This window comes from Ceratotherium simum, chromosome 14 (assembly GCF_057802395.1).
Source record: "Ceratotherium simum simum isolate JZ-2026a chromosome 14, ASM5780239v1, whole genome shotgun sequence".
Classification (NCBI taxonomy): Eukaryota; Metazoa; Chordata; class Mammalia; order Perissodactyla; family Rhinocerotidae; genus Ceratotherium; species Ceratotherium simum.
In genome coordinates, this window is record NC_141913.1 from 25,518,599 (window position 1) to 25,531,537 (window position 12,939).

The window sequence follows — 12,939 nt, forward strand, 5'->3', positions numbered from 1 at the left end:
CCCGGGAAGGGGTGGCGCTGGCCCGGCTTTCGGGGGTGGATTCGCGGAGCGGCCTCAGTGGCAGATGACGAGTCACGTGTGGCGGTGGGGGCGGAGCGGGGCGGGCCGGGTGGGTGGAGAAAACAAAGCCCCCAGCTGTCAGTAGAGGAAGGAGGCGGCAGCGCCGGAGCAGGTGAGTCAAGTGCATTTAAAGCGGTACCGCCCTGGCGCATCCCCACACCCCCTGCCCTGGCGCAGTCCCTCCCAGGCCGAGCCCTGGCCGCGCCTCCTCCCGCCGCCGGGGGGCTGCAGCCTGCCGGTCGCGGAACGAGCGAGACCGGGGGTCTCTGAGCCCAGCAAAAAGTTGTGCAGCGGTCGGCGCCGCGGCCGCGGCGTGTGCACCCCCTGCGCTCCTGCGGGGCCTCATCTCTCCTTCGGGGCCCCAGTGCTGCGCACCCCGGGAAAGGGGAGGGAGTCGGGGCTGCCACGCTGGCGGAAGCAAAGTGCACTGGCTCGGGAGGTGAGGACTGTCCGGGACCCGGACACTTGGCGCTGGTGAAGAAGGGGGTCTCGCGGGTGCGCGCCCGCAGCGCACGGAGCTAGAGGAGCCAGAGTTGGGGCTCCGGGACTCAGAACTGGGGGCGCCGGCAGGGGCTGTGCGCTTCGGGGCAGACCAGGAAGTGCAGCGCTCCGCCGCCCGCCGGTTGGGGAGCAAACCCTGGACCCCGGCCCTGCCGCCGTCCCCGTGCTTCCCCTCCGGCGGAGATGAGCCCACCTCTCCCTCCTGCGACAACGGCTTCTGCTCGTGTTCCTGACGCCTGGGACTCGGGAGCTAGGCCGGTGGAAAAGAGAGCGGGTTGTTATTCTGAGCCCAAGTGGTTCTGCAGGGAGCACCCTGCGCGCAGGGCCAGGGCTACTCAGCGACTCCCCACTGTGCTGCTATAGGCAATTCTTCAGCCCACCCTTAGAAAGGCTGCGCCGAGGCCAGAAATCCCACCAAGGGCCAGAAGGAGGGGTGCGCACAGAAAGACTCTCCCCTCTGAACCCGGAGCGCTCGGTAATGTGGACTCTCAGGCCTCGAAAGGGCTAGTGGATTTGGGCACCCCTTGAGTCACTTTGCCAGTCCTGTGCCAAGGGCCGCTCAGCGCAAAGGGCAGGGCTGTAACCTCAGAGGAGGGGGCGCTGGAGCCATTTGATCAGGAGGAGCCTTTGTCTTAACCCCCAGTCCCCTTCTGCTAGTCCTCGCTGGGTCAGTAGCGCGTGGAGTAATTAATATTCCGAACATTAGCCGTCCTTTCGCTTCGGCACCAGCCAACACTGCTGTCCCCTCCCTGCGGGTTTTCTCCATCACTTGCTCACGTTCTCTCCTCCAAAAACATGGAACGTCGTCCGGACCCACTAGGCAAGTGGAGGTCCCTAAACGCACCATAATGCAGTCAGGTAAAATCAAGGGTTAAGTGTTCAAACCTACCCCCGCCCGCCGCCCGCAAGGAGACGGAAGAACTTTTTTGATTAGCATAGTATCTGCCCTCGGGCCGCTCTGTGAGTCGGCGGTTCGGTCCCAGCCGGGGTGAAGCGTGCACTCCAGTCTTGGTTGAGGTTTGACGCAGCACCTGCTTCTAATCTGAGAGGAACAGAGGCTTACAACTTTGCCGAACAAGACACTGTGGAATGAAACAGAACAGAAATCAAAAGGTAAACCGAAAGAATAGCAACATTTGAGACTCTTCCCTTGGACTATTTAGCAAGCAAAGGGGGGGATGGTCCTTGTCTAGCCAATGTCTCTTCTGGAAATGCCCCCTTGCTTTTCTAGCGTTCTTTGCTGCCTAACTAGTTAAGGTATCAGTTAGAGGCTATGTGTCAGTAGATCTCCAAGATAGGAGGTTAGGAGCCCACCGAGTGGTCGTTAGGTAAGCTTAACTAGTGGGTTTCATTTGCGTGGAAAGAGCGATGCTTCTCCAATGCAAAGGTTCCTAAACTTTGCCGCCTGTTATTAGAATCACCTGGGGAGCTTTGAAAAATCCTGATGTCTATGTCTCGTCCCAACCCGTTTAAATCAGACTGTTTGGAGATGAGAGCCAGGCATCTTTTTTTTTTTTTTTTTTTTTTTTTTTTAATCTCCAGGTGATTCCATTGGGCAGCGAAGTTTGAGAGCTGACGCAAACGAAGAGTTCGGTGGCCAGCAGCTGCAGGCGTAGCAAGACAAGATGCCAGTTTAACTACTCGGGTGGGTGGGGGGAAAAGACGCTGAAACTGGGGTGCCGCTGACGAAAGCCCGAGGGCAGGGGCCTGTCATCTGGCAGCTTGGCTGTCCTTGACACCTGCCACATCATTTCTCACCCTCTCTGCCTAGGGTCTGCTTCTTATTGGAAAGATCGAAGTTCACTGTCAGTGCCTGGTTTCTGCACGGTTGTTAAGGAGACGGGTAGCAACTTTCATCCCTGTGATGACTCACCAGTAGCAGGCAGTGGGGACACCCAGCAGAAACTAACTCGGAGCAGCCTGGTGAGTCAGCAGACTGCACTCCAAGGCGGCGCCCCGGGAATAAGAAGTAATTACATCGAGTAGCTTATTGACGCGCACTGTTTTACGCTTTAAAAAGATATTTGAATATCTGATCAGGATCTGTTTCCTTGTGGGAGCCGCTCCCTTTTCCAGCGCCCTAGTCTACCTGCTTCATATAATGCTCTCTCCTATTAGAAAGGGAATATAAAGCCAACTAGACATCTTGTAATTTCCTTAGTGGGAGGCACATAAAAAAAAAAAATGCTGGAAAAGTGTGAACTGGTTTGGGTTATTTCAATAATGCGATGTGGAGAGGATGAATTTGCAGTACATAAATTTTGAATACAAATTTTGATTACACATTCAGGGTGGATTAAAGGACCAGTTTAAATAGAAACGGCTACACCTAACATTTTACATGAAATTTAGTTTGCTATTAACCAAAGGTTTCTTGCTTTAAAGAAAACCATCCCCAAGACATGGCCCTAATAAGATAACCTCCTTAAAGATGTACACAGTTTATTAAATAAACTTACTTTTCTTATTTTTATTACTATTATCTTAAATTTTTATACTTCTCCTTCATTATTCTTTGTATCCCCATAGCTCTCTCTACCGTTGTCTAAATGCTTTCTTCCCCATTCTCAGTATCTTTAAGGGGGGACAACAGTGCCTGGCACATAGCAAGCATTCAATATCATCAGCTATTGTACTTTGTTAGAACCTCTCGTCGCCCCTATGTACCCTGCTTGGTATTCTATTATCTCTTAGGGGCCTTTATGTCACAGCCCCCATAGCACAGAGCACAAGGCCTTTGGTGTTGTCGATGCTACTTGTTTGTACTGAGTGTTATCAGAAGATGGGGAGAACATTGGTAAGCAAAGCATCCTGAGTACATTCAGTTTTGTTATTTTCCAAAACAGACATTATGGATATGTAGGAGCCAAAGTTCTGTTATAATTCTTAATTGCTGTAAAAGCGTAGCTCATTTGTTGACTTACGTTTTTATGCAAAACAATTTAACATTCTGAATGTAACTAATATTTGTTATAATACTTAACCACATTCTCATGGGTCGAAGATTCACTTCACAAAATTTCGCTCTCTACCCATTATGGAAAAAACACATATTCAACTATGTGGATGCCTAAAGGAATTCATTCAGCTAGGAGAGTTATTTCAGAGTAGGACAAATGCCAGGTTAAGAGTTAAACAGCTTTTATTGTCATCTGCCTGTACTAAAAATAGCACAAGTACATTTAAATAGCCAACATATTTAAAAATGGGAAGTTGGATGTATTCTTTGACAGATATCACCAAAAATAAGTGTTAAGAATTTCCAAAGGCCAAAATGATGTAAATGAACCTATTCTTATTTCTGTGTAGCTTAGAAAAGGCACTGGGGTTGTGCTTCTGAAATTCCAACCCCTTTTTTGGGAGGCGGTAAGATGTTGAAAGGCTGAAAGCTAGTCTAGAAAAATGGGACTAATCCAGATTAATCAGAGGATGGTATAAACCACCTCTGTAATATTTATAATTAGGCCAAAAAGGGTGAGGTAGAAAGAAAGGATGTCATCCAATTTTAGAAGCTCTGAAGTTCTTGAGAACCACCCAGTCTTATTACCTTAAATTTATAGAGCCCTTTGGTCTTATTAATGTATCAGGGCTTAAATATAATGGGGTAGATAGTATTCCCATGTGACAAATAGCAAAAGTAAGTCCAAAAATTAAATGATCTTCCAAAGCGGAGAGAAACCGTAAGTACTAACTCCTTTTCCAGTGGCTATTATATCATACTGCTGTTTCTTGAATAGGTTTTGATGTAATCCTGCCTGGAGGTTTCGGCTAGACAATCCCACTTCTAATTATTTCCTCCCTCCTCAAAATAGGGGAAACTATTCACATACATCATACTGTCACTGACTTTATTCTTCAATAATCAACCTTTGGACCAGGCCAACCCAAAACAATCTGAGCCATCATTACCATCTTATCCAGATAACAAAAGTAAGAGGTTTAAAATCTTTGCCTAAATCATAGAAGCATAAACTCTCTTGTTTTAAGGGCCCTTAAAACATACCATCCAACATGTTGGTTAGTCATACCATTCAACAAAAGCTTAAATGCCCTGTACAGCATCTTTACTAAATAGTCCTCAAACTTATGCTTAAATGTCTCCCTCACAGCACATGTCAAGCATGGGAGGCTCTCTGCAGCATTCACCTACTGGAGACCACAAACAATAAGTCTAACTCTCTTACATATTCACCTGCAACCATCCTAAACATTTAAAGTGAATTTATTCTCCGTAATCAGGAAAATCTGTCTACAGTATTTCAAATCTATTAATTGCACAAAATTTTTGCTCCAAATTGCAACCATAAATTTCAAGAGAAGTGCTCAAAATTGTGGTTTGTTACCCCAGGGCCTTACAGAATACAATTATTGGTAAATTTGCTTCCAACAAACCTAATAATCTACACAGTTCAAAAATGACTACTGACAAACTTTGTACAATGGCATTAAGCTTCTGTTGAGTTGAAACCCACGACTCCATCTGTCTCAGGGATCAGCAAACTGTGGCCCACTGTCTGTGTATGGCTTGTGAGCTAAGATTGGTTTTTGTATTTTTTAATGGTTGAAAACGTATCAAAAGAAGAAAAATATTTGAGGATCCTTTAAAATTATATGAAATTCAAATTTCTGTGTCCAAAAGTTTTATTGGACTACAGCCATACTTATTTGCTTACATCTTGTCTATGGCTGCTTTTGTGCTACTGCAGCAGAGTGCAATAGTTGCACTGAAAATCACATGGGCCATAAAGCCTAAAATATTTACTGAATATTTACAGACAAGGTTTGCAGATCCTTGATTTTTTCCAGTTCAACATACTTAAGTTTTAAATGAGAATTTGCTCACTTAAAGCCTTAGTCTTTTTTCAGTTTTTTTCCCTTTAGAGAAGGGAAAAAATTTGTTTCCAAGCATAGGTCAATAATCACTAAAGATAGTTTAGTTCCATATCCCCTTTTGCAAAAGCAGTACAATTCTAAATAATATATGAATTTTAGTGATATGGTCAACCATAAAACTTATGAACCTAAATAAGCCCAAACAGTGCAGTACTAACTTACATTGAGCTACATCACTGTTTCCAGAGTTCTAGAAAATGGGAAAACACTGGCTGTCATAGACTTCATAGACAAAATATATTGTGGCTGTCATAGACTTCATAGACAAAATATATTGTGGAAACTTGCTGCTTTTGGATATAGCACTACTCTTCTAAAGTATACATTTAAGGTAAATTGCTGGCTACTTACAAAGGCAATGATCATTAAATAATAAGCAGATATACATATACTCACTCACATTACTAAAGGTTGACATAATACCATGGAGAATTTAGTTTGAAATTTCCAAATTCAAAAATAGATCAATTTATGATCCAGAAATTCAAATTATTTGCCTTCTGCCCAAGACTGAACAGATTCCAATTAAGATTCTAGAAAGACTATTTGAAAGAACAATAACTACATTGATAGGAACTCGTCTTAATTTTTTACTGTGTTGCCTTTCATAAAATTTCCTTCAGTTAAGAGAACTTCCTCTTTTTGATGACTTGTGAATACCACAGACCGTTTGCAAATGAGTTTCACTTAGATAAACGAAGCAACTTTAAGTGTTATATATAACTGGTGTCCTCCTCATCCTTTCCAGAATCAGTACACCTACAATTTAGAGACCAAAAAAAAAGAGGGGTTCCTTTCTCACTAAATCAAACAATGCCGTATAAATAATGTGAAGTTTGAGGTACCTGAGATCAACTAAATCATTTCTAAAGACAAACAAAAAAAATTGTTAGTGTATTTAATCCCATCCTAGGGCTATTGGTAGTAATGCTATGTAGATAACTCCCAAGGTAACTTAACCCACTATTGCTCCTGATAGAGTAATTGGGGAGGGAGAGACGGGGGGACAACTGAAGACAGATTGTATAACTCCTCTGCTGGCTGGGTGAGGAACCAGTTTAAGTGAAATTAACTTTCCTCCCTTATAATTTAGACTTCACATTTTTACTAAATACATTTTGGTTAATATAGCTTATGCTATACATATATCACTTGTAGTTCTCTCCAAAGTAGTTCCTAAATTAGGAACTAATTGGATTTACTATATTTTTACCAGAGTAGGGAATTCATAATTGTCAATTGCTTAAACACGGGCAAAAACTCTAAAGCATTTTGCTAACAGGCAAACCTTGGTTCTAACTTAGAATTAATTATAAACACCACAGCAGGAATGACGATTGGTATTTGAAGTTGGTAGGAGAAGGTAAAATAAGCAAGAAAACGCAGCTGGAAAATGAAGCGATTCCTTTTAGTTTTGCTAGAGTATCTGAAACTTTCTATTGGCTGTCACACATAAAGGTGAAATCAAAGGACTAGAGTACCCTCTTTCAAAGCTGGTAAAGGCTGCTTGTAACAACTGATAAGCAAGAGGTACAAGAGTGCCTGCAACCACCTTACACTTTCCTTCCTTCTGTCAAAGATAATCTTAAATCCAATCACTTGCCAACAGTTGATCTATTAAGAAGAACCTTTCATGATTCTAACCAAGAAAGCACTATCTCCGTTTTTCCACTGAGCTTCCTCAGCCCTCCAAAAGTGGAAAAGAGAGGGAGTAGAAGAAAAACCTTCCTGCGTTGCCCCACCTGGTCCTTCCCTGGAAAGGAAGCTATTGATATAAGACACTTTTTAGCTTAGCTTCCAGCCTGCCCTCTTTTTTTAAGTGTGGTCTTCTGGGCACAAATCTCCTAAAATGAGTTTCCACGAATCAACAGCAGTAATAACCAAGCCCTCTATGTGGTATTGGCAAATCCAGAAAGCAATTCTCTTTGCAGTGGGAATGTTTAAACAACACTATCAATGAGTCTATTAATTCTCCATCCCAGCATCTGCTCTCTCAGCACTTCAAGGTAAGTTAGACTTGGGGGTATGCTGTTATCTAGGGTTGTGAGATAAAATACACCCAGTTAAATCTGAATTTCAGATAAACAATGATTTTTTTTTAGTATAAGTATGTCCCGTATATTGCATATATTGTATGAGATACACTCATACAAAAAAAATTAATATCTTATCTAAAATTCAAATTTAGGGGGCCAGCCCAGTGGTGTAGCAATTAAGTTTGCACGCTCCGCTACTTTGGCCCAGGGTTCGCCGGTTCAGACCTACTCACCGCTCATCAAGCCATGCTGAGGCAGCACCCCACATAGAAGAACTAGAAGGACCTACAACTAGAATACACAACTATGTACTGGGGCTTTGGGGAGAAAAAAGAAAATAAGAGGAAGATTGGCAACAGATGTTAGCTCAGAGCCAATCTTCCTCAAAAAAAATTTTTTAATTTAACTGGGCATCCCTTTTTTTTTTTAGTTGTCGTTTGGAGTTTTATTTTATTTTTGTTCTGGCTAAATTTTGCAACCCTACTCTTATCCCATAATAAATCTCAAAATGACTAGCATTCCTGCTCTGTAAAATACCTGATCTGAAACTATATTTCTGGGATACTAAATTAAAATGTCTGAGCTGCCTTCACCTACTAAAGAAAAAAAGCAAACCATTATCTGAAGTTTTCTACACAATTAGCTTAATTAAGAGGGGAAATAAAAAGTAAAACCAGAATTACAAAATTAGCAATCTTTTTGTTTTGTAAGGTATTTTCTATTCGTTCACAGACCTTTTAGTAGAACAGATATGTCAATAGGTAAATTAAGTTAGATGCGGTAACTTGAGAAACCCATCAACCATGTCCACAGCACATTGCTAATCGAAGTTCCATCTCAGGGGATTCCACTGAAGTTCAATCCCAAGGGATTCCAATGATGCCTTGCTGGTTAAGGGAGGTCCCGGGACCTGTAGCATCAGCATCACCTGGGAGCACCTTAAAATGCAGAATTTCACGCTCCACCCCAGACCTTCTCTATTAGAATCTTCACTTTAACAAGATCCCTAGGTGATTCATATCCGTGTTAAACTTGAAAAGCCCTGAACTAGAAGAGTCACTTTTTCACACATAAATTGGTCTTTTTGTTTAATATCATCCTTAACAAACTCTTTTAACACCTAAGAAGGAATCGTTTCTTTTGATCAAATATCTTCAAGATATGCAACTGTTGTATTTCTATTTTATTCATGTGAAAATTCTAAATGACCTTTTCTAGTACTGTTTTATAATAAGCATATGTAACAAAATAAGACAAATGTAAGTTTGAAAAAGACTCTCGTATAGCTTAACTTGACAGCCTATAATAAATAACATTCTGGGTTATCCTTGATTAATAGCCTATAAATTAGGTAACACACTTCCTGGCCCTCAAATTACCAGCAAATCTCATTGGTTCTTCTTCATTTCATGTATTGTAACTTTCATAAGAATCTTGATAAGCCAACACCACACATTCATATATTTGCATCCCTACGTTCCTCTCAAACTTAACAAAGGGCATGCAGTTTGAGCCTATTGCAAATTCCAAACTACACTTGTGAAATTCTGAGTTTTAAAAAGTCATAAAAAATATTCCATAGATTTTAATTCTTTTTGAGTTCAGAAACCTCACTTCTTTATGCCAGCCGGCCTGTTTTTTAGAAGTTATAATATTGTATCATAGAAAGAGTTCTGAAATTGGAGCAAGGACGTCAGAAGGCCTGATGTTTAAAACTAGTTCTGCTGCTGACTGACTGGGTGAGTTTGGGGATGTTACTTAACATCCTTCATCAGCATCCCTCAAATCAAGTTTCTCATCTGTCAAAAAGAGACAGTGGAGTCTGGCATCATCTCACAAGATTCTTGTAAGGATCAAATTAGATAATGTGTGTGTGGGTCTTCATAATGACTGTTATGTATGGTGTCATGGTCATAAGATTATTTAGTGACCTGCTTCAGATAGGACTGGCAGTTAAATATTATATGATGCGGTTTCTGCAACGTGTCTAATTTGGAAGAAAGGTGATGTTAATTTTAACAGTTCCATCTAGGCACTGGGAATGGAACCATAGAGCACTCGTCTTATTGAAATGTAGCTCGTGGCTATATGTCTGTGGCAACCACAACTCTCCCTTCTGCTCCTTAGAAACTTCAAGTTCTTCTGGCTGGGGAACAATGATGTGCTCTGGGATGCCATGCAATGTATTTCTCATCAGGGTGCCACTCATTGCTTGGTGAAGTCAAAAGACACAATGTTGTTGTTTGTTTCTGCCAGAATTCTACACAATTCCTCTTGCATTTTTTCCCAGGAAAAAATTATTAATGGATTATAAAACATGCTTCAGTATTTTTAATTACTCAACTCTTTTTATCTTTTTTTATTTTTTATTTTTTTGCTGAGGAAGAGTCACCCTGAGCTATTATCTGTGGCCAATCTTCCTCTTTTTGTATATGAGCTGCCACCACAGCATGGCCACTGACGGATGAGTGGTGTAGGTCCAAGCCCAGGAACCGAACCCAGGCTACCGAAGCGGAGCACACTGAACTTAACGACTAGGCCAGCAGAGCTGGCACTACTCAACTCTTTTTCTAAAATATTATTCTTTCAATTATTTCTTTGAAAACACGTGTTGTTGCTTTTGTTTTGTTTTTGTGAGGAAGATCAGCCCTGAGCTAACATCCATGCTAATCCGCCTCTTTTTGCTGAGGAAGACCGGCTCTGAGCTAACATCTATTGCCAATCCTCCTCTTTTTTTTTTTCCCCAAAGCCCCAGTAGATAGTTGTATGTCATAATTGCACATCCTTCTAGTTGCTGTATGGGGGACGCAGCCTCAGCATGGCTGGACAAGCGGTGCATCGGTGCGCGCCCGGGATCCGAACCAGGGCCACCAGTAGCGGAGCGCACACACCTAACCACTAAGCCATGGGGCCGGCCCGAAAACACATGTTTTTATGTAGCCATCAGAACTATATCATTACATAATTGTTGTAATCAGTTAGTAAGAGCTTTATATCTTACCCAATCACATAATGCCAGATTGGAAGAAGCTGCTTGGTCATTTTGTTCTGGAAAGCCTTTCCTAACTTCCTATCCATTGCCTCTCCCCAAGTCCCATTGGCCCACCCATCCAGGATAGGTTAGCTGGCTCACTGTGGTTTGCCTTGAATTCCCCACACATGGGCCTCCCCTGCACATAAATTGGTTGGAGATGGTGATGGACTCATAGTCTTGTCCACATCCCCAGGCCAGCGCTAGATACGTAAGTATTTGGAACTGTTTCATCATTCTCCGACACCAGTGCTTTGTAGATGAAGAAATGCAGATGAAAGTTTTCTTCTGTGCTGGGAAATGGGGTACTCAGGTAGGGCTCTCCTGGTCATTGGTCTGCAGTTGGGTTCCCTTTTGGTGCTGTCTTTACTATGGAAAATATACAGAGAGGGTGGGGGGGAATGCTTCTCTCCCTGCAAATAACCTCTGAAAGTCTAATGCTGGGACTTTATCCCTTTTGCTTAAAATGTTAACACGTTAAATACCAACACCTCTGGGAGGAATGGCACTTTACACTTGGTGTGAAGGTTGAGCAGCTGGCAGGTTTTGGTAAGCATTTGGGGAGAGACAGAGATCATGGTTATCTGACAGGAGAAGGTAGGGAACAACAGTAGGTTCTAGAAAAGATAAATGGTGGAATGCTGCCAAACAACTAATTCTGACAGATGTTACAATATTTTTGTCTTGACTCATACCATAGGTCACTTTTTCATTTAAAAAAAAATCACATTTGTTGTCTATAAAATCTCAGGATGGAACATTTGCCCCCATCCTGCCTCGCACCTATGACAAATTTCATCCAGCCGTACTCTCAAAGCGAACCCTGGGGATTTTTTTTCAGATGTTTGTTTTAAAATCGTAAACAAAGTGCAGGTACTTCTGCACTGATGTTTCTAAGCTCACATTAAAAGCAAACAACTGAACTGTAGGGAGTTTTCACTGTATTCACGAACCACTTGGTCTTTTTATTGTGGAAGGAATGTTCTGTCAACTCAGGGATAGACAAGCTGATGGAGGGAGGCTCAGCCCTGGAGACTGCTGTTCTGAAGTAGCAGGAGACTGATGAGGGCTTTGGACTCAAACTGTACCCAGAAACAAGAACCGTCTGTCCTATAAGGCCATTGTCTGCCTTATTTGAAAGGAACATGAGGCCCCTGGTACTGCTTACCAACAGCTCTCACAATTAGCCACACAGACCACAAGGAGTATAATTATACTCAAGAATGTGTGGCTTTTTTCCCCCTTGGGAGTCTACCACTGTACTTACCCATTAGCATGGACACCAACGCCAGTCGAATTGAGTTGGTCAGGTTTATCCCTTGTGGAAGAATATATTAGGTTGTCTTTCTGTCCTAAACTACTTATCTGAGTGTCTGTGATGATGCTATTTATGGTAATTTGCCCAGACCCGGGGCCTTGGGTGGGGTTTGTAAGTCATTCAACACCTTCAGAGTGTATGTACCCTGTTGAGCAATCTGACGCAGGTGAGCCGTGCAAGGTAGGTAGAACAATTGTGTATTCTATACACTGTAACATGGAGCCTGAGTCCATTTGAGTCATTTTCCCTTAGGGTTTGTGGCCCATCCCAATGGAAAGAGATTTTTAACAATACATTCTTTGGAGGCTCAGTGGTGTTTTAAGGGTTGCTCTTGGAATCTGAAAGCTGTGTACATTTTTTTGTTTTTTCACATTTTGGATTTTTTTTTAAATGTTAAACAGTTAATAACCTTGGGCTTCATTATGACTGTTAATAATTCTGTATGACTGTGATTGAGAGAGTTTACACCTTGATTTCTCTATCTGAAAAACTATGCAAATATTTGTTACTAATGATCATGAATAGAGACTCTAGAGATTGAAAAATTGAAAGAGCAAGGTAAAATTATTCTGGATATGAAGAATTAGAGAAATGATAGTCAAAGAGGAAGCAGCAGCGTCTACCAAAATATTAAAAAGAAAAGTAAACATGAGTTAGGTCAAAGAATGGTTGTCTCTAACTACCCTCCTTATTCAAACAATGATCCTCTTTTAAAATCTTTGCAAGTTAGGCACAACATCATTCTTAGAGTTTTTGTTATTAATGAGTCAATTTAAACTGATTGTCAAGGGACCTGATTCTCATCCCAATTTAAAACAACTCAACTCACCTGTGGCCTTTAGCCTTCGCAATAAAAAGGGTTGCTTACCTTTACCCATCCTTTCCCCACGAGATAGCCCAGGACTCTGAAAGGTAGTTGTTAACCCATCTTTCTTAGAAAAAAATATAATAGAAAATGCAATGGGAACTGTATTTTTTCCTTTGGAGAATCCGTAAATTTTTCAAAACAGGAAAATATATAGTTTTGATAGTCCACTGGCACACTGAATCTTTTAGTTAAATTGGAATAGGCAGAAGTAGTGATAAGATTCAAACTTCCA

The 12,939-nt window shown here is 41.9% G+C and overlaps 1 protein-coding gene across 2 annotated transcripts in view; it reads left to right on the forward strand.

Annotated features, from left to right (window-relative positions):
- Nucleotides 1-379: 379 nt before the first annotated feature.
- The window catches only part of MAPRE2 (microtubule associated protein RP/EB family member 2), a 145,301-nt gene continuing 132,741 nt past the window's right edge, over nucleotides 380-12,939 (forward strand). The window contains exons 1-2 of one of the 2 annotated variants that reach the window (XM_087439131.1): nucleotides 1,624-1,674; nucleotides 2,333-2,484. Coding sequence is in view for 1 of the 2 variants with exons in the window: in XM_004422449.3 (XP_004422506.1) it covers nucleotides 1,651-1,674 (24 nt within the window). In the remaining variant the exon portion in view is untranslated. Of the gene's footprint in view, nucleotides 1,675-2,332; nucleotides 2,485-12,939 lie in introns of both variants that reach the window. The other variant, XM_004422449.3, reaches the window with a different exon arrangement.